This window comes from Pongo pygmaeus, chromosome 1 (assembly GCF_028885625.2).
Source record: "Pongo pygmaeus isolate AG05252 chromosome 1, NHGRI_mPonPyg2-v2.0_pri, whole genome shotgun sequence".
In the NCBI taxonomy this organism is placed as follows: Eukaryota; Metazoa; Chordata; class Mammalia; order Primates; family Hominidae; genus Pongo; species Pongo pygmaeus.
In genome coordinates this window covers 213,616,480-213,638,199 of record NC_072373.2, presented here as the reverse complement: position 1 = coordinate 213,638,199, position 21,720 = coordinate 213,616,480, and the positions used below count along the sequence as shown (strand labels likewise).

The 21,720-nt window shown below is 53.4% G+C and overlaps 1 protein-coding gene across 1 annotated transcript in view; it reads left to right on the top strand.

Annotated features, from left to right (window-relative positions):
- Window positions 1-557: 557 nt before the first annotated feature.
- The window catches only part of PADI1 (peptidyl arginine deiminase 1), a 40,122-nt gene continuing 18,959 nt past the window's right edge, over window positions 558-21,720 (top strand). The window contains exons 1-6 of the mRNA XM_054501352.1: window positions 558-739; window positions 17,532-17,712; window positions 18,882-18,954; window positions 19,630-19,691; window positions 21,105-21,222; window positions 21,327-21,452. Coding sequence (XP_054357327.1) covers window positions 648-739; window positions 17,532-17,712; window positions 18,882-18,954; window positions 19,630-19,691; window positions 21,105-21,222; window positions 21,327-21,452 — 652 coding nt within the window. The 5' untranslated portion in view covers window positions 558-647. The remainder of the gene's footprint in view (window positions 740-17,531; window positions 17,713-18,881; window positions 18,955-19,629; window positions 19,692-21,104; window positions 21,223-21,326; window positions 21,453-21,720) is intronic.

Genomic DNA, 21,720 nt, shown 5'->3' with positions numbered 1-21,720 from the left:
CGGCAGCCATGATTCTCTTACTTGCAAAATGAGTACACAAGTCATAGTTGTTAGCGTTTTAGTGAACGCTAGGTGCCAGGAGCTGTGCTAATCTTCTTATACATAACTCATGTCTTTCCCACATCAACACAATGGGACAGGTACTACTGTTATAGCTGCCAACTTACACATGAGGCAGCTGAGTCACAGAGAGGTTAAAAGGTTTGATAAGGATCACAAGTGGTTAGAGGCAGAGCCCGCACATAGTCAGCCCTCAGAAACACTGACATCATTGTAATAGCGGTTTAAGCACTAGGAGTGTTTGAGGGGAGGGCAGAGGCTGCTGGGGAGCTCTGGAGGGTCTCCTGTCAGCAGCTGAGCCCTGCCTCGCCCAGGGCCTCCAGTTGAAGCTCCCCTTCCCCATCTCCCAGAGAGGCCTCAGGCACCTCCTCCCCTGACCTCCTGGATTGACAGCCCTGAGTGAGGAGGGTGTGGAGCCAGGAGGTGGAGACCAGGCTCAGCCAGGCTAATCAGGTCGCAGGGTGAAATTAAAAGGGAGGAGGAGGCACCAATCCGTCAGAACTCACACTTCTTCCTAGCAAAGAAGTGCCCAGGATGGGAGCTGGGGAGCCAGAGCTGATCTAGGAGGCTGGGAGCCAGGGGACAGGATGGCCCCAAAGAGAACTGTGCGGCTGTCCCTGAAGATGCCTACCCATGCCGTGTGTGTGGTGGGAGTCACGGCACATGTGGACATTCACAGGTAAGAGCTGGGGGGTGCTCTCCTGGCTGCAGAGAGCTGGGTTAGAATGTAGGTCAATGGGGTGGGTGCCTGGTAGACAAGTCAGGCACATTGGAGAGGATGCTGGCAGGAGATAGCAGAGAAGGTGGAGCTGGCTGTGGAGTCTGGGAGGAAGGAACTAGGGTCTAGTCAGGTCCTCCTTGGGGCCCCAGCTCCTGGGCACTGGGCTCAGGACATTGACCTCAATCCCCTGGGTAAGAGTCCAGCCTTAGATTTCTAACTCTGAGCCCTGGGGTCAGGCTTTGGGGTCTGGGCCCTGCATTCTGACACCTAGGTAGAACTTGTGTGGAACATCAAATGGCTCAAGACGGGGAAGAGAACTGGTCTCCCCCTCCCTCAATTTCTTGCCAAGCCCCCATCTCTCTGAGGTGAAGGGACGTGTGTGGTAGCTTGACCCTTGGAGGTCAACCAGAGATAACTAGATTGATTCCAATCAGGAGGGAGTGGTTAGGAAATACTCGATGAATTAATATGAAGAGAGAACCTGGAGCAAGATGGCTGGGACTTATGTTTGCTGTGAGATGATGGTGATGACGGTGATTATGGTGATGAACAGTGATGATGGTGATGATGGCGGTGAAGGTGGCAATGATGACATCTGAGGAGGCAGCAGTAGCATTTGCTTCTCCTGTTGACCCAAATCTTTCCTGTGCTCGCTGTGCCCAGATGGGGATTCAGGGACTCAGCCTTAGTTTCCCCACCTGGCCACTAAGGGAGCTGGATTTGGTGATCTCTGGCGGCATTTCCAACTCTGACAGGCTGTCTATGGATTCCATCCCTGCTGGAGCAGGTGGGGCTGAACCCCTTGCAGATAGGGGGCTCGTGCTGGGAGTCTCCCTCAAAGAGGAGCTGGGTGCTGGGGGTCTGTTACTGAGTGGGATCTGAGCTCCTATCTCCCTCTTGGGACTCAGCCCCTGTACCTGCTGGTCTGGTTAATGTATGCAGGGCCCAGGGCCCAGCTGCCCACCTGGCCTCTGGTGATCCTCTGCCCGAGAAGCCCTTCCTGCTTCTCTGTTGGGCAGTGGTCTGTGACCCCAGTGGCAGGGCTGGGGAGGAGAACCAGGAGCCATGGAAACCAAACCTTGACTCTAAGTTGCAGGGGCTGGTTCTCTCGGGTCTAGGTGGCCAGCAGAGACTCCATTGTCTCCTGCCCTGTTAACATAGATAGGCTTGCCAGATTTAGCAAATAAAAATACAGGATGCCTAGTTAAGTTTGAATTTCAGATAAACAACAAAAAGCTTTTTTAGTATATTGCATGGGAGATATTTCTACTAAAATAATATGCTGTTTAGCTGAAGCTGAAGTCTTTTTTTTTCTTTTTTTTTTTTTTTTTTTGAGATGGGGTCTCGCTCTGTTGCCCAGGCTGGAGTGCAGTGGCGAGATCTTTGCTCACTGCAACCTCCGCCTCCCGGGTTCAATTCTCTGCCGCAGCCTCCCGAGTAGCTGGGATAACAGGCACCCGCCATCACACCCGGCTCATTTTGTATTTTTAGTAGAGACAAGGTTTTGCCATGTTGGCCAGGCTGGTCTCAAACTCCTGACCTCAAGTGATCAACCCACCTCAGCCTCCCAAAATGCTGGGATTACAAGCGTGAGCCACCGTGCCTGGCCGCTAAAGCTGAAATCAAACTAGGCATCCCACATTGTATCTGGGAATCTACTTTCACACCAAGAGTGGGAAAAGGGTCCCTTGCAGGCCCCTTTCTTTTTATTTCAGGCTTCTGCTCTCATCTGAGGGCATGGCTGTTTCTAGAAGGTGATTTCAGAACCTCTGGCTCTACGTGGTGCTGCTAAGGCCAGAAACATTTCATGGGGAGCCAGACCAGAAACATTTCCTGGTCTTAGCTCTGCCACTGACTTCCTGCTGGATGTGGGCCAAGTCTCTTGTCCTCTCTGGCTTTCATTTCCTCATCTGAGCCCCTGTGAGATGAGCCGAGTCCACTCTGCAGTTCACTGTGGAGGTGAAGTACCCAGACCCTGGAGTTGAACACACTCCATTCTCAGGCTGGCTCCAGGCATGGCTGGAGCTGCACTTCCAAGCCTCAGTTTCCACATCTGAAAATGAAGAAACAATATAACACAGTCATAATGGGTTCAGGGGAAGATAAATGAGGCCATGCATGTATAAGGCCCGTTGCACTGTGGGTGCCCTGGCAGTGCGCACAGCTCTGGTAGCTCTGTGAGTCCCCTTTTCTCCAGCATCTGTCCTTTCCCTCACACCTGAGAGGATGGGAGGAGACGAGGACAGCTCAGACATGTGCTGGGAGCATATGGTGTCTGTAAAGCTCCTTAGCATCCTCAAATGCAGGCCCTGGCCCAGCAGAGGGGCAATGGGAAGTTGCCTGGGCTATTCATAGCTGTTGTGCTCTGCTTGGCTCTGGGAGGCAGAGGTTGCTCTGGGATCCTGAGTGAGCACATGGGGCACCTCCACCCAAGAGCCCTTCAGGAACCTTCACCTGGGTGTTGGTGGTGACTATGGTCATAGCTACTGAGAGCCTTCAAACTGGGACACAGAAGTTTATTCTGCAGCATAAGGAAGAGCTTCCTGCTGGCCAGGTCTGCGATGGGCAGGGAAAGAGGGAAATGGAATTGTCAACCTGGGAAGGTTTTTAAGAGGAGCCTGAAGCCAGCCACTTCAGCAGCTGGGCTGGCAGCAGGAGGAAGGGGTTACACTTGATGACAAGTGATGAACTTGGGGCCTCCCCAACCCCTTCACCCAGTGCCTGGCTCTAGCTAAGGCCAAGTAAGGGGTTTCTAGTTGGCCTTACTGGTGGGAGAGGAGAAGCCCCCAGAAGAGGAAGTGTTGCCAGTCACCTGAGCTGCTGGGAGTCTGAGCCCTCCAGGAGATGGGTGTGTAGGGATGGCATCACAGGAAGTGATTCATTCCCCCAGGGGCTGTGTGAACTGGTTATTTGGAGAAACATTTGTGTTTGGGGTAATTGTGTGCCCCAGGGTGTCCCAGCCTAGGAAACCCTTAGGAATCCTCGACTCAGCATGTGCTACAGGTCCCAACCCCACACCCCAGTGGGCTAGCCCACCACCCTGTCCACCCCCGACCCCAGTGGGCTAGCTCACCACCCTGTCCACCCCCCCACCCCAGAGGGCTAGCTCACCATCCTGATGCCCCACACTCCAGTGGGCTAGCTCACCATCCTGACCCCCGCACCCCAGTGGGCTAGCTCACCACCCTGACTCCCTGGATCTGGCCAGACTGCCCTGGCTGTCCTTGTCCTTGCCTAAGGAGTTCAGGTGGCTCATGCCAATAAAGACACGGGTGGGAAGTGTGAGGAATCCATCTGCAGTCCTGTGTGGCCCTCCTTGACTGCCCAGAGGCCAGAACCAGAGCCCCAGGCTGGAGACCGTAAAGAACCTTTATTATTTGGGATGCAGAAGGCTGGCCTTGTAGGAGACAGGGACATTCTTCTGCACTTTCCCCCAAGCCTTCCCCACCACTGCAAAAGCAGCAATGCAAGACTGAGTCGGGAATCACACAGCGGTAGAATTGGAGGGGGGCATAGGGAGAAGGGACTCTGCAGGCCTCTCAGATGCATTTTCTGGAATTCCCTGTATTTCAGAAAATGAAAATGCCAAAACAGAGTTCGAAAACTTGTGGTACGTGTAATGTGTACATCGAGTAAATTAATGCTTTTAACTTGCACAGAAGAACAATGAGGCATAATCGTGCTCCACAGGGGAAAATTATAGGATTGACGCAGACACTAATTTCCAGCGACCGACAGGCTGCCGGCCCCTGACTGGACACATTCTCTGCTCCATCCTGTCACTGTGTCACTGCAGCAGGAAGGACACTCTTCACCAGAAGAGACATTAAAAGTTCAAGTTTCAGGGTCCCTGGAGAATATGAAGCTGGGGTCCTCTGCAAGTTCTGCGGGGCCCTGATGGGCCCAGGGGTTGTAGAAACTGGACTCAGAATGGTGGAGGGTGGCATTCTTGAAACATAAAATATTGACATCAAGAAGGGCCTCAGAGTTCAGCCACCTCTTAATTCTGTGGAACTCCCTGCTCCCCTGGGTCCTAGCTGCCACTTGCCATTTTGGGACTGGCTAGGAATCTCTCCCCCTCCCTCTGGCCCCCCAGGCCCTCCGCTTTCCTCATCCTTACCCCTTCCTGGCATTTCCTGGATCCTAGTCTTGGAATGTCTCCTCACTCCAAGCCTTCTCCTCTTCCTTTCTCAACTCCCATCCCTTTTACCTCCAGCTGGTCTTTGCAGGCTGTGTGACCTTGGGCCAGTCACTTAGCATCTCTGAGCCTGTTTTCTTCGGAGTGACATCCCTTATTGTTTGTACCTGCAAAGCTGGCACCTTTATTTTTTCCATTTTATTTTATTTTATTTTTATTTTTGAAATGGAGTCTCGCTCTGTTGCCAAGGCTGGAGTGCAGTGACATGATCTCGGCTCACTACAACCTCCACCTCCCAGGTTCAAGTGATTCTCCTGCACTCCCCAGCCCCCCGAGTAGCTGGGATTATAGTTATGCACCACTCCATATTTTTAATGGAGACAAGGTTTTGCCATGTTGTCCAGGCTGGTCTTGAACTCCTGACCTCAGGTGATCTGCCCACCTCGGCCTCCAAAAGTGTTGGGATTACAGGCGTGAGCCATCTCACCCGGCCTAGGTTTTTATTTTATTTTATTTTTTTTTTGAGACAAGGTCTCGTTCTGTCACCCAGGCTAGGGTGCAGTGGTGTGACCGTGGCTCACTGCAATCTCAAACTCCTGGACTCAAGTGATCCTCTGCCTTAGCCTCCCAAGTAGCTAGGATTACAGGCCTGAGCCACCACGCCCGGCCTATTTTTTTCCATTTTACATTGAGGAATTCCACAGTCCACAGAATGAGGACATGCTTTGGGGAGAGGAGCGGTGATTCACAACTTGGACTCTAAATTCAGGGCCATATCTCTCAGGGATATTCTGGTCCCCAGCCCCTGTTTATCTCTTCTGTGAAGACCAGTGAGTGAAAGCTGTCCCTCTCCTCCAGCTTCCATTCCTGGCTGGGCAGAGCTCCACTTGGGAGAAGGCTGGTTCAGCCTGCGCCCTCAGCCTGGACTCTCTGGGCGTGCCCCTCCCCAAGCAGTGACAGGGCATAAGGCACCCACTAGTGTGATTTCTGTGAATGAGGGAGAAGACAGGACACAGCCACATCATGTGTGATTCTAGACTCCTGAGAAAATGCCTAAGCCTGCTGAGGGGTTTGGGACATCAGCCATTGCCCTCCCTCAACCTCCAGCAGCCCAGCCAGCCCCGGGGAGAGGACGCAGGGGAAAGCTAAAGCCAGGGTTGCAAGCCAGGGGACTGGGGGTTGGAGCTGCCCCCTCCTATTGTCTCACGCCCACACCTCCCATCTCAAGGAACCTCCTGTGGTCTTTTCCCCAGGGCAGTCTGCTCCTGGGCAGTCTGCTCCTGGGCACCTGCTCTGTGCTGGGCTCTGGCACTCGGTGATGATACGGCCCATGGCCACAAGTGAGGAGCTTCCATCCTAGTCAGGGAGTTAAACAAATTTCAGGGTGTGGGTTTCAACAATTGCACACCTGACCCATTTTCTTGGTCAGGGAGGAGAGTGAAGGGAGGTGCCAGGGTCCTCTTAACCACAGGGCCCTGTGTCTTCTTTTGCCCAGTTCTGCCCACTCCTCCGTGCCTTTCAGATGCCATCTGTGACAGTAATGATCATGACGGCAGCCCTGGTTTTTTGTTTTTGTTTTTTTTGAGATGGAGTCTTGCTCTGTCGCCCAGGCTGGAGTGCAGTGGCACGATCTCGGCTCACTGCAACCTCCACCTCCCAGGTTGAAGCAATTCCTCTGCCTCCACCACGCCCAGCTAATTTTTTGTATTTTTAGTAGAGATGGGGTTTCACTATGTAGGCCAGGCTGGTCTTGAACTCCTGACCTCAGCCTCCCAAAGTGCCGGGATTACAGGCATGAGCCACCGTGCCTGGCCGGCAGCCCTGTTTTAAGTGCTCATGGCACTATCTCAGTTAAACCTCACAACAAGCCTATGAGATGGGGACTACCATAATCCCCATTTGCAGACACACGGAGACACAGAGAGGTTGCGAGACTTTTCTGAAGTCACACAGGCCACAAATGCCAGAGCTGGGATTTGGACCCACGTCCACCTGGTTCTGAATTCTGTGAACCCAACCCTGTGACTGCCCAGGCTCTGGGACTCTTCTATGTTGCTGGGTAAGTGAGGGGTGAAGTGAAGGCAGGGCAGCAGATGAGCTTTGGAGTCAGACCCAGGCAGGGGCCAAGCACAGCTGTGCCCCATCACCCTCTGTGTGACCTCTCTGCATTTCAGCTCATTTTCTGTAAAATGGGGAGAAGAATAATCACTCCCCTATTAGCAGGCAGGGGCCATGGGGATGGAATCAAAGAATGGAGTAAAAACCCTCTGTAGACTCTGATGGACCTGCCCCGTGTGGACCCCACAAGGGCAAAGCCAAGGATGATTTGTCTCTGCTTTCCTGGTGCCCAGCGTGGGACCTGATGTACAGTAGCTACCCAGGAAGGTATGTTGAGGCAGAGCCACTGGCAGCGCTAATGGGAGCCCTGTGTGCCCCAGGGAAGCTGCTGGCCTTTAGCGCTGGAGCTCATGGGGTGGCGGCCAGTACCCCGGGACTATCAGCCTCCAGGCAGATCCCTGGCTCCAGGCAGAATCGCCCACGGAGCTGGTCACCCCAGGGGATTTGCTGTGCCCTGCTGGCTGACCCTATGGCATTTCTTGTGGCTTCATTCCAGAACACCTAGCGGCTGGCACCTGTAGGGCTCCTGGCAGGCAGGATCCTGGCCAGGCGTGCAGGGGAGCCACAGGCTCAGCCAGCAGTGTCTGCTCTTCAGCCTTTTCATCCAATTCTGCCTAATTCTCCCCCTCCTGCCCCCACCACTCACCCAGCACAGTGCCCCAGCGACCCCCAAGAGCACATTGGCCCCCGCCCCCACCCACTCAGTTTCTGTCCCCAGGATCTGGCCATGTCCAAACGGCAGGATAGGACAGTTGACAGGGAAGCACTTCTCTGTGACTGCTGTATTTCTCTTCTCCCTAGAGACCAGGTGGTACATTTCTGAGCTGTTGACACAAGATTTGGCCTGTGGAGCCCCAGTGGGCCGGGGCTTCTGGGAAGCAAGTTGCAGCCACGCAAAAGGAAAAGCTTTCTAATTACCTGAACTGTCAAAGCAGAGAGGGGTGTGAGGTAGTGAGCTGTCTGTCTTGGGGAGTGGGCAGGCGGCTGGCCGGGATGACCTCCAAGGCCCACCTCTGACCCAAGGCCTATCCTATGCAAGATGCTCCCTGGTCTCTTCTGTCATTTTAGGGCAGACAAGGACAAGAAGATCACAGGCACCAGCCCCCTGGCCTTGCCGCTGTGAGATGTGGGTGCATGGTGGGGCCAGGGGGCTGTGGCTTTCCTGCTTTGGTACCGCCCCCCTCCCTAGGCCTCTCTGGCCTGCTGCCAAAGAGCCATGCAGAGGAGCTCGAATTGCACACTCTCAACACATTCCTGTTTCCTTCTGACATCCCCGATCTTCTCCTCCTTCCAGTCCCCGACAAGGGCATGCTCAGGGCACACACGCACTCATTTTAATACCAGCCAGGATAGCTCCTCACTTTGCCATCTGTGCAGCCTGAGCAAAGTTACTTAACTTCTCTGAGATTTCTTCATCTGTGAAGTGGGGACGTAATGCAGAGTCCTCATTAATGAAAAGGAGCCAGGCTGGCAGGAGCAGGGAAAAGTAAAAAAAGAAAGCTGATCAGCTCCTAGCCTGCCTTTCTCCATGGTCCAGGACACATCGCCCTCCTATGCAGATAACTCACAATCTTCCTGCGCCCAGCTTTCACCAGACCCCTGCAACTGAGCTCCCCGCGGCCTGGGCGTAATCAGTACTGCACAAAGCCCTCTTCAACAGACAGCATAAACATCGTCCTATAAAATCCCCAGCAAGTCTTTGTTTCTTTGCAGTTGGCTTCACCCCAGAGAGAGACTTCTTTCTTGAAAGCTGACCGTTGTGTCTCTGGCGATGTATTTTCCTACTTTCTGTAATCAATCTGCTCTTCTTTACATACAGCTGTCCTGGTAAATTCTTTTACTCCTGCATTACCGGCCGTCATTACCCTGTGACAAGTAACACCTACCTTGGTCGGGGAGCAGGAGTTGGAGTGAAGTCGAGATGAGATCATGGATAGCAAAAGCTAAGCATGTGCCTGGCACATGGCAGGTGCTTGAAAATGCAGGCTCTTTTCCTGCTCCACTAGAACCCATGGAACATGCTGCCTTATGCCATAACCAGTGGGTGAACCTGCACCTTACCACAGGAGGTGGGCAGGGGTGGAGAGTAGTTGGTTTTACACTCCTCATCCCACCCTCTGCATCTCCTTTTGTGAGATTCTCTAAGAATTCACCCCATTCTGCTCATAACCTCTCTATTGAACCTGATGCAACGGGCCCTGCTGTGGGCATGAGGTTGGTGGGCTTTGCAGGGTGAGTAGGAGGACGCTGCTCTGGGCGGCGCAGACAAGATGTGAAGTGGCCCCCAGGAAGGTCTGAACCAGGGCCATGGGGGCACAGAGGAAGCACATAGGTTTCTGGCTGGAGTGAGTTGGGCTGTCTGGGGATTCTGAGAAGAGTAATCACAACCATGGTGACAGCATCTAACACTGAGAAGTCATCATCTCAGGGAATCCATCCAACAGCCTAGGAAGTAGTTCTTGGGATTATGTCCATTTTACAGCGGAGGAAAATCGAGGCAGTTGAGTGACCCAGTTTGAGGCCATGCTCCACACAGAACCCACACTTCACTCCATGGAAGAGGTGGCATTTGAAGTGGGTCTTGAAGAATGCAAAAGACCCCCCTGCCCCCCGGCCCCGTGACTTGGCCCAGCAGAGGTGGGGGAGCAGCCTGGTGAGGGGCAGGCTCATCAGCATAACAGTGGAAACCATGATGATATAACAGTGATTACCAGGACACCTGACAGGGTGACTCTGTAGTGGTAATGATTTTGGTCTTTTTTATTTGGAGGGGTGCTTTCAAATCCGTGACCTCACCTGACTGTGCATTTGGGGACATGCCAGTACTGCATATCTGGGGGTTTGTTAGGTCTGGGGGCTACATCATGAGACATCACCAAAGAGAAGCATCTTGCAGAGGATTATTAGATTCGGAGGAAGCTGGGAGCAGCTCCGGAAAGCTGGCGCGGCACAGCCCACTGCAGGGTGGCCTGGGGCTCCCCACAAGCTCCCACTCCTGCCTGTCACACCTCCCAAGGGCAGCCCTTCATCCATGGCCAGACTCACAGATCTGGGCACCTGAGAGATAAAGAAAGGCAGTGTAAGCCCCATCTCCCAGACCCAGGGCAGGGGAGTGGGTAGGATGCCAAGGGAATGAGAATCAAAGGCAGCGCAGGGCTCACCTGGCATAACCTGCCTTGCTTGGGTGCCAGAGAGAATAAGCAGACCCCTCCTCCTGCCTCTTCCTGGTGGTCTTCAAAGCTCCTGCTGGGGTACCTGCCGGCTCTTCTGTAGCTGAAGCTGACCTGGATGGGGGTGATGGGAGCCAAGTCTTGAAGGCAGTGGGGCTGGGAACTAGAACAGGCCCCTCCCCATGCCTGTGGGAGTGGCCCTGGGCCTCAGACCTGCATAGCAGGTGTCTCCTGCAGGAAGCCACATTTCCCCCAAGGCCCGACCCCTCTAGGCACTGCCCACTCATCTGTTACTCACAGGGAAGTGAGACACTGAGACCAGGAGCCCAGCACCCCAGAGAGAGGTGAACAGAGGTGTGAGCTATTGAGCAAGTTTGGAGTGCGGAGGGAGCAGATCTAGACTACAGGAAGCTAGGCTGGGCTTGGAGGGTCTTGATAGCCCCAGAGGAATTGTACCTGTCATTTCTTCCCCCTTCCTTCATCATCATCATCATCATCATCATTTTCTACCAAGACTCCAAATACGGGGCTGTGACTTGGAGATGTCAACTTTTGCCCAAAGCTGGGGATTGGCTCCACAGAGTCCTGCTTCCCTTGAAAGGGCTGTGTCTGCCACTGGTGGTCCCTGAGTGGGGTGGAGCAGGGGTCCCCCATGAGCTAGAAACCCTTCTGCTGCCAGCTGGGTGCCTTGGGCTTGTGGCTACTTGCTCTTGGAACTCATGGGCCAGGCCGACTGGATTCAATCATGACTCAGCCACCTCCCCGCTGGGCAGTCCCGAGAAAGCCACTCCACCATCCTGAGTCGCTGTGTCCTTGTCCAGAACGCGTTGATTGTGCCCCTGTTTCATGCCAGGCACTAAGCTGGATGCAGAGATGACAGCAGCGATGCAGACAGCATAAAACAGAAAAAAAATCTCTGCATTTTAGAGGGAGAGACTGCAATGAGCAGATATGTGCTCTGTCAGGTGGCTGGGAGGTGGCCGGTTCCATGGGCTGGAGTGAAGCTGGGGTTGGGGCACCAGACTCATGGTGTCATTTGTGTCACGCCATTTGCAACAGGCAAGAAGGGTACATCAGAAGGGCCTCGTATGCTACCCTGAGAGAAGGAAGTGAGGGGCTGGGCAGACCGCAGGGATCGGTGACAGGAACATTCAGGACAGAGAGAGCTGCAGCTCTGGCATGCTTGAGGAAGGACAGGGAAGAAGCAAGAGGGTGTGGGGAGGGAAAGCAATGGGTCAGGAAAGCCTGGGAGTCCACACAGGCTCTGGCGACAGCCTCTGAGCAGGAGGGATGCGATGGGACTTCTATTTTAAAAGGTCCCTCTGGCTGCTATGTTGAAGCTGGACTGTGGGGAGAGAGGGGAAGCAGGGCACTGGCCTATGATAAAAATCCACATGGAAGCAACTGGCGGCTTGGACAGGGTGTGAGCTGTGGCAGAGGTGGGCGCAGTCAGGGTCTGCAGTTGCTATGAAGGTGGAGCTGATGGGATTTGCTGAGGGGCTGGCTGTGCGAGTGAGGGAACAAGATGAGGTGAGGCTGAATTGGAAGGTGGAGCTGCTATGGACAGACTTGTGGTGGGTTGGGCAGGAGCAGGTCTGAAAGGAGTGGGGAAGGAGTGGGCATGGGGAAGCAGGAGTTTGGCTTCGGACGTGTGAAATTTAAAATGCCTGGTAGGGCTGAGCACAGTGGCTCAAGCCTGTAATCCCAGCACTTTGGGAGGCCGAGGCTGGCAGATCATTTGAGGTCGGGAATTCGAGACCAGCCTGGCCAACATGGCGAAACCCCGTCTCTACTAAAAATACAAAAATTAGCTGGCGTGGTGGTGAGCTCCTGTAATCCCAGCTACTTGGGAGGCTGAGACAGGGGAATTGCTTGAACCCAGGAGGCAGAGCTTGCAGTGAGCTGAGATCGTGCCTTTGCACTCCAGCCTGGGTGACAGAGCAAGACTTTGTCTCAAAAAATACAAAATAAATAAAATAAAATGCCTGGTAGACACCCAGGGAGAAACTCAAAAAACAAGAAGTCTGGGAGTTCTAACCATATTGATGTGGCAGGTGGAGAAAACCAAGGCAGTGGGTGTAGACAGAAGAAAGGAGGAGAGGAGAGAGGAGGGAGGGGAGGAGAGGAGGAGAGGGGAGGCTGAGCCCTAAGCCAGGTGCGCTGGGGCCAGCCACACTCTGAAGCGTACCAGCGTAGGGATTCTGCCCATTGCCGATGGTGCCTATTCCAATTACACATTTTAGAACTTGTTGGGGTGGGGCGGAACCACAGATGGGCTCAGGGTCTCCCTGGACCCACTGTAAGATGAATCTGAGCTGAAACTCCATGGATCACCTGGCCTCCATGAGCCCCTGCTCTGCCAGGTGGGCGGCAGTGATGTTTAGGGTCAGTTCAGGGTCAGTGTGCAGGAGAACTGGAAACGTATGATTACTTCCTTTTCCACAGCGACAGTCACCCTGGTAAAAAGTTGTATGTCCTCTTGGGGAAGGCTGGGAGAAAGTTGAACAGTGTAAGTTTGTGGCAATGTACCAGGGTCCTTCCTCAAGGAGATCTGATTGTTTATTTTTTAGGAAGGTTATGAGCCCCTTGTTAAACACAGCCACTATTTAAAATTAAATTATACACACAATTAAACAAATTATATTAAAAACAAAGGCAGTAATACTGAAAACTCATCACTGCTTAATTATTTTACTGCATTCTACCATTGTCCAGATATAGTGGAAATAGTGATGTCACGAGGTGCTATTATGCATCTCTTTGAAACTCTGAGTCCAATGATGTCGGGCTGGTAACTTGAAACTGGCCAGAGTGAGAGTATTTACACCACAGACATTGGTCAAGGCTACAGATCAGGGCTTCATTCATGGTTTTATTCAATGCCTAGAGTTCAGAAAGTGATGGAGACAGGTTAACAATGTCATTTAAATTTAAAAGTGTATTGTGTCTATAGCCATGACATTGTGGTTAGTACCAAAAATTGATGAAATATTCCTCCAGGATTATCTGATTCAGCAAAGAAGTTGCTCACATCCTAGATGAATGAATGAAGAGTGACATGCATCTTCATTGTTTCCCTTTCATCTTATTCGTGAACACAAACAAAAATATCAACCAGCGTTTACGTCACATATCAGATTTAGTGACAATAAACTTATGGAGGAAAGAATGAACAGATTGGGATGCAATTGCATTGGTCAAATCATGGTCAAATTGCAACCACAGGTTGGCTACAGTTGCAAGAGAGGGCATCTGGAGGAAGCAATGGACTATATAGAATTTACAACACATTTTACAATAAAGAATAATATGTATTATATTATTATTTTTACATTATGTGCTACACACTATTTACATCAGTAAAATTTATAATAAATTTATATATACATATATATGCATAAGAACCCCCCCACTCCAGACAGCTGGTTGTTAAACATTTGCCAGCACACCACTGCCTGGAGTTAGGGGGTAAGGGGGGTGACACAGCAAAGGCATTAGAGGAAAGGCCAGGGAGTCAGAGGAGAGCAAGCAGAGCCCATGTCCCAGCTGCCAAGTGGGAAAGTGTTTCAAAGACAGGTGATCATCTGGGCCAAGTGCCTCTGACAGGTCAACGAGGGGAAGAAGAGAAAAGACCCATTAGGTTTGGCAACAGTGGAGTTTCCTTGGTGTGGTGGAGAGGAAAGGCTGATTAGAGGCAGGTTGCAGAGGCAAAGAGGAGAAATAATTGGAGGTGTCAAGGGAGCAGAAGAAATGAGGAGGTCAAAGAGAATGAGTTTGGGGATGGGTGATATTCACCATGTCTGTGTGCTGGGTGCAAGCGAAGGGAGAAGGGGCAAGGCCGATGATGCCCTTGAGTAGGGGATGTGCCCCCAGGAGGGCTGGTCTTGAGCAAGAGCCCAAGCAGCTCACGCCTCATCCCAGGAGGGCAGGCATGGTCGTGGACTCAAAGGCAGGAGGGCTGGGAGATGAGGTGGTGGGAGAAAGGAGGTTGAAGGCTCTGAGTGACGAGGGGGAGGAGTAGGGAGGCTTCCGGGGATAGCAGAAGATAGGACATAGTCCTCTAGGACACTGAAAGAGAAAAGAGCCTGGAGCAATGCTGTAGGAGCACCGGGCATGTCACACATCCATTGAGGTCAGCAGTCATGAATCCAAGTAAACCATGGTCAGCTGCGTAGTGCAGGTACAGAGAGGGTGGAGAGTTGGATCTGATTGTATAGCTGGAGCTCTGCCAGGCAGCTCAAGGTAGGGAAGGATGAGCAAAAGATTAGGGAGTGGAGCAAATGGGTGGCCGCAGCGGGGGACTATGGGATCTATGGGACTATGCTGGGGAAGGGAAGAGGGAACATGAGGGGTGAGGGACTGCAGTGGTGGGCGAGTAGAGAGGACTCAGCCTTCAAAGGTCAAGTGTCCCAGTGGGCTGAAGGCTTGGTTGCATTGGTGTGTTAGGAGTGAGCTGGAATATTGGGAAGTGGTGTCCGAGTGGGTTGCTAACAGGGGAGCTTGTAGTGGGTGCAGTTTTTTGGTAATGACATTCTATAGCACCTGCCCCAGGAAGGAGGGGACGAGGCCAAGTGGATGACAGGAGCATTGGATGAGAGGTCAAGGGGCTGAGGGACCAGGGTGCAGCACACCATCTACATCACCATTGAAGTAGAAACTGGTGACGGCAGCCGGCTGAGGAACATGGCAGGAGCTGGCACCCTCGAGATGAGGACAGAGCAACGGTGTGCAGGGGTGTCCCTGTAGATGGGCCGTGTAGCCTGGAAATGTCAATGCAAAGCTGGGGATTTACGGAGTGAAGAAAGATGATGATTTGGAAAGGACATTAAGGAGCATGAAGGACCCTTGCCCACCTCCAGGCACAGGGGCTGGAGGGAGTAAGGGGGAAGCAGTCACCATGGAGATGGCTGAAGGGGAGGCCATGCCTGCTGTTGGGGGCAGGCTTCCTTTACAGTACAAGATCAAGGAAACTGTCCGGGGTGGGACTGAGGATATCATGCAGATGATGGTGGCTGGGATTGAAAGGGAGTTGGGGAGGATGAGGAAGGGGGTCAGATGAGAGGATGAGAGTCCAGGAGACTTGGGGTTTCCATGGCAACTGATGTAAACGATGAAGAAAAGCAGGTAAGATGGGCGGACCCCCAAAAGTGCTGTGGAATGTGGTGATTGTAAGGCCAGGAGTGGGGGATGGGGGAGGTGGGTCTTGCCAGCAGCCTGCGGGGGCTCTGGGGCCTCTGCACGCTCCTGCCTTATCTGTAAAATGGGGATTATAATCTTTGCTTTGGGGGGTTGTGATGCGCATTAGGGAGCACCGAGTAGGACTCGTGATTGTTGGAATAAGGACTGTTGTCACCGCAGTCAATGGAGATAGTTTTTGGATGGGGCCAAGTGATCATGGCAGAGGTTGCGGAGGGGGTCTGGTTTCTCCAGAGGGCTGAATATTTGGGTGGTTTTTTAGGGGTCCAGGAAAGGATGAAGGCAGGAGAATATGCAGAGGGACCCCTTTTGCAGAGTGGCAGAAAGTGAGATTCAATCCATTCATTAACAAGTGTTTATTGAGCACCTACTATGGGCCAGACACTGTAATAGGTGCTAGGGATGCAGCTGTGAGCAAAACAGACAAAATTCCTCCAGCAGCATCTTTGTAGTCAGGTGGATGGCTGTAAGTGGACTTGACCTTGGGTGGCGTCCTGGTGGCTGATGGCTCTGCCATGGGGGATGACGTTGGAGAGCCCTGACATACAAAGGAAGAACAAGCACTAATGTGTAGTTCTCTCATTCAACCTCCCCTCCAGAGTGTGAGCGCCACGGGCCCAAGAGCCTCCTGGAACTCTGGGGATTAGTGCAGTGCCTGGCACAGAGAGGCCATAGTTCACCCACAGAGGCCCTGTTGGTTTTGCTCTGGGTGCCCTGTAGCCTGAGTTTGCAGTGCATCCCCCTCTGATGCTGTGGGCCAGGAAGGCTGGCCCCAACCAGCTGTGGCTGGGAGCAGCTGGTGGTGTGAGGAGTAGGGTGGGGGCCCGGCAGATGAGTGCCCCAGGCTGGGGCCAAGGCAGATGGGAGGCTTCTCGACACCCATTTCTTGATCCCAGAGCTCTGGTGTATCAGGTGAATGTGGTGTATTGGGTGAGGGAAAGAAGTTGCACAGGTTGCTGGCATTAGTCAAGTTCTAGATCTCCACTCAAGAGCAGATGGGCTTGAATCCCCCTGCAGAGTGGCAGAAAGTGAGAATGCATCCCTTCATTCACACGTGTTTATTGAGCACCTACACCTACCATGTGCCAGGCACTGTTATAGGTGCTGGGGATGCAGCTGTGAACAAACCAGATAAAATTCCTGCCCTTGTGGAGCTGGCCTTCTAGCAAGAGAGATGGACAGTTGACTGGCATTGAGGTGGGAGAGTCGCTTGAACCCGGGAGGCGGAGGTTGCAGTGAGCAGAGATCGCACCACTGTACTCCAACCTGGGCGACAGAGCGAGACTCTGTCTCAAAAAAAAAAAAAAAAAAAAGAATCAAGAATCAGAGCAGGGGAAGGGAGATGGGGGATCAGTCGGGGGGAAAGATGGACAAAGTGCAGCATTAAATGGAGTGATTGGGTGGGGTAAGGGGCTTGCCGAGAAGGTGACATTTAGGCAGAGCCCTGAAGAGGGTGAGGGAGGGAGCCTTGTGGACATCTTGGGGAGGAGCAGTCGATGCAGCAGAAGCAGGCAGTGCCAGGACAGCCTTGGCATCTTCATGGCACAACAGGAAGGCCAGCGTGGCTGGAGCTAAGTGAGCGAGGGGAAACGTAGTAGGGAGGAGGCAGTCAGCAAGGTGGCAGGGGCGCATCAGAAGGGCCTCTTATGCTACTCAGGAGGATTCTGCCTTTTACTGAGTTTGATGGAAACCACTGCTTTCGAGCAAAGGAACAACACACTCTGCTGTGTGCAAAACAGACTGGAGGGGCCCAGGTGGGACCATGGACCCATGAGAAAGCTGCTCAGTGATCCAGGCGAGGGGTGTTGGTGGCTTGGGCCACAGTGATGTCAGTGGAGGTGGTGAGAGGTGGTGGGTTAGTGGATTTCCTGTTGAGCTGGAGAGTTTGGAAGTGTCAGATCTGGAAGGGACTCGGGTGTGGGCTGGGGGTGTCCAAGCATTTGCCATTTATGCCCTGGCTTCCTGATGCCCAGCCCAGGTTGGTCTCCTGGCCAGTGGCACTGCCCTGTGCCTCCCCGGCCTGGCTGTTGAGGGGTGCCATTTGAACGGCCTGGCAGCCCCAGGCCCCCACCCCACTGTGGCCACTCCCCTGAGCACTGGGTCTCTTCCCATCTCCCTTCTCTGCCAGTGATGTGCCCAAGGGTGCCAACAGCTTCAGGGTCTCTGGAAGCTCCGGGGTGGAGGCCTTCATGGTCTACAACCGCACACATGTGACAGAGCCCATGGGCAAGGCCCGTTGGCCGCTGGACACTGATGCAGACATGGTCATATCCGTGGGCACAGCCAGTAAGGAATTAAAGGACTTCAAGGTAAGAGTCCACTTTCTCATAGAAAAGGGTTGGATCTCTCCACCCCCACCCAAGGTAAGAGCCCCACCATGGCAATTCCCATTCCAAAGCTCCCCACTTAACCAAACCTCACAAAGCTTATCACAGTACATACACAAAACGTATCCTGATACAATGCCACAGACGCCCCAAACAAGCAAACCTCCACCACCACCCCAGTATCACACATGTACACATGAGTACTCCCACAAAACACAAGCTCTCCTAGTCACCCCCTCAGATTCACAGACAACTTCACATTAATCCCTGTATTCAGGCCACACATGGACCCAGCAAGATGCCCCAGTGCTCTCGTGTGGGCAGGACCGCACAACAACAACTGGTGCAGGTGCACACACACACGTCCACTCCTTTGTGTGCACGGATCTCCCACGCCTAAGCCAACCTTCTCTCTCATCACTTGCCAGAAGCTCAGATGAGTCCCTCCTCACTCGCCCCAGCCCCCGGCACCCATGGCATACAGTGATCCACCAAATCCTAGACATCCAAATCTCCCCGACAGGGAAAAGGCAGGGATGAAGCAGCTGTTGAGAGAGGGGCTCAGGAGCCCACCGTGGGCTCAGATCCCACCTCCTCTGCTTGCTAGCTGAGGGACTGCTGGGACTGCAGGCAGGGCCCGGACAGTCTCCTGTCGACTGGGGCCATCCCAGGGGCTCACTGGGATGACCCAGCTGGAGGGCTTGGCATGGATTCTGGACCACTCTAAAAGCTCCAGGACCACTGACTGTGGTGATGGAGTGGGGGTTCTCATTCCCATTTTATTGAGGAAGTACCCGAGGCTTAGAGGAGCTGAGAGACTTGCCTAACTTGATGGAGTTGGCTGCTCCTCCCTCATCTGCCAGCTGCTCCTGCTGGGAGCTGCCCCACCTTTCTCATCCCTCCACCCTGCCCCCACCCTCCTTGTTCCTCACACCTGCTCTGGGAACTAGGGTGGGCTCCACAGCCACTTGGTGAAGAAGGTAGCTCTGAATCCCAGCTGGGAGCCCTTGAGTCTTGGGACTTCAGAGACTGGGGGGGTCTCCATGCCTCCTGTGCCTCTAAGTAAGGCTGTCAGGATGTGTCCCCCATCACCTCTGCCCGCACCATCTCTGAAGGTGATGGTCGTGCAGGCTTAGGGCTATGTTCTGCAGGTGAGGGTCTCCTACTTTGGGGAGCAGGAAGACCAAGCCCTGGGCCACAGCGTGCTTTACCTCACTGGCGTCGGTAAGTAGCAGCTCCCTGGCTGCCCGTCTATCCCTTCACCCCTCCAGGTTGACTGTTTGAGGGTCTTAGTGGATTCCTTGGAGTGGAAGACCCATGGCCAGCTTCCTCCATCACTGAGGGGCTTGGATTTCTCAGGGACCTTCTGTCCACTCTGGAACCACAGGGATTGAGACCCAGCAGTCCTTAGGACCACAAGGATCTAGAAACTTCACTGCCCAGTGAACAACAGCTAGACCCACAATAAGCCTCCTTCATCCAGAGTCCCACATATACCCTCATTAGATCTCCAAGACGCAGCACAGAACGTGCCCCCTTCAGCCAGGGCCCAGGGCGATGGAATGACAGAACCCAGCCCCTACAACCTCAGGCCTGTCCCCAGTTCCCAGAGTTTGGGGTCACCAGCATGTGATCTAGAACCCCAAAGCCACCAAGAGCTAGCAGGTGGACATGCACAGGCAAGCAAGTGATTCAAGAGCCAAAGGCTTGGGTCCCTCCAACTCCCAGAACCACAGGGCAAGCCACGAGGGTCTCCCAAGTGTGGGGTCTGACCCCCAGGCAGGGCATCCCAGTCCTCATGGGCTTGGGGAGGGGGTCAGAGTTTGCCCAACCTGGACTTTAGGAGTGTGAAGATGGGGCTGGATGACCCCCTGGTAGCCCCTCTCCATCTCTTTGCAGATATTTCCCTTGAGGTTGACACAAGCCGCACAGGCAAGGTGAAGAGAAGCCAAGGGGACAAGGTGAGACCCTCCCGGGCACCCCAAGACTGCGGGGTTGAAAGGCAAACTTGGGGTGGTCCCGGGTGGATTGTGCTCTCCCTCCAGAAGAATGATGGATCCTCAGGGTCTGTAGTATCCAACCATGTAGGGAACCCATCTGGGACAGCCAAATTGGCATGAGTGGACATTAACCTACACCCTGTAACCAACATGCTGTGTGGACGTTAACCTACACCCTGTAACCGACATGCTGTGTGACTGCTGGAAAACAGCTTACCCTCTCTGGGTCTCTCTTGTGCCACTTTGAAATTGGGATTGGTTCTTTTGTTGCTGCCTTTTTTATTTTGAGGGCTCTATTTGGACCCCTACACATGTGGGAGTGCTTCCTAAAAGGTTGAGTGATGGAAGGCAAGGAGAAGACAAGCCTTCAGGTAGAGGAGGCTATGGTGGTCAGCCCCAGGTAACGCCTGACGAGTAAAAAGGACAGAGTGGGCTCAGGGCATCACCCCACAGGAAGTATCTGGAAGCTGTCCTGGGAGGGGTAGAAGGTACAATTTGAAGGGAAAGACTCCAGAGAGGCAGCCTGGATCACAAGGCTTTGAGGACAAGGTGGGCAGGGCTGCCATGGATGGCTGTGCTGGTTGTTCACTGCACAAGAGTGCTTGGGTGTGGTGGCAACTATGATCCAAATCATGTCTGGGGCCCTGCTGCAGAGTGGCATCTACCCAGACGGTGGGCAAGAGTGCCATAAAGGCTAACAGTTGCCCTGTGCAACCCCAAGAACCTGGGTTTGAAGGCCAGCTATGTGGCTTGGGACTCACCTCTCAGAACCTCCCTGCACCCTTCTGTGAAATGGGGAAAGTGAGGCCTGCCTTTTGGGTCTCGTGGGGAGGTGTGTTGGGGACAGCAGCAACCACAGAGGCAGGGAGAGCTCCAGCCATCTTTCCCGCCTCGGCTCAGACCTCAGCTTGCAGAGCCTGCAGGACTGCAGGCAGATGCCAGAGATATCTATGGGACAGGTCCCAGGAGAGTGCTGGGATGGGGAGGGTCTCCCAAAGATTCTCCAGATCCCAACCCTCATCAAGGTCATGGCAGGCAGCCTCTGCCCATCCCCACCCCACAGGCAGAGCTAAAGCTTAGCCAGCTTTTGAGGGCCATTTCTGGTTGTGGTAACAACACCTTTGCTTCTCCAGTGTGATGGCTGGGTAGAGCCATTGTGTATGGTTGTGCAGGTTGTTCACTGCACAAGGAAGAGGTGGGTCTAGAGCCTTATCTGGAACTCCATTCCCCAAATAATCCTTTTTAAAATCTTTAAGCAAACCAAAAATATGAAAATCTACAATCTAACAAAGTAGCCTGCCCTGGCCATGTCTAGAACCCCTTCTTGGAGCCTCCTGGGTCCCACTGATCCCAAGACATCTTATTTTGCCACAGAAAACCTGGCGCTGGGGCCCTGAGGGCTATGGGGCTATCTTGCTGGTGAACTGTGACCGGGACAATCACAGGTCCACGGAGCCTGACTTCACCCACAGCTGGCTGATGTCGCTGGCTGGTGAGTGACACAAGATGTTGTCTGGGGATTGGGGAAGGGGGATGGGAGGGGATCCTGTTGGTGGGGTGGAGAAAGGGTGATCTCAAGGGGGCCACTCTCTCCAGATCTGCAGGACATGTCCCCAATGCTGCTGAGCTGCAATGGCCCCGACAATCTCTTCGACAGCCACAAGCTTGTCTTGAACGTGCCCTTTTCTGATTCCAAAAGAGTGAGGGTCTTCTGTGCCCGGGGTGAGTGACCTGACGGGGCCTTGTCCTCCCGGCTCCATCCATGTCTATCCTCTCCTCCCCCATCTCTCTCTCTCTTTTTTTCCATCACCTTTTTGTAATTCTCATTACAACTTACAAACAACCACTCCATCAGTACCAAATATAGTCCTCAAGGAGGAGGTTCAATGACAACGAGTTCCATTTTATGGAGAGGAAAACTGAGGCTCAGATGCAGGAATTCACTGTGGCACAACCATCTGGGGTGGAGCAGGCATTCCAACCCAGGTGT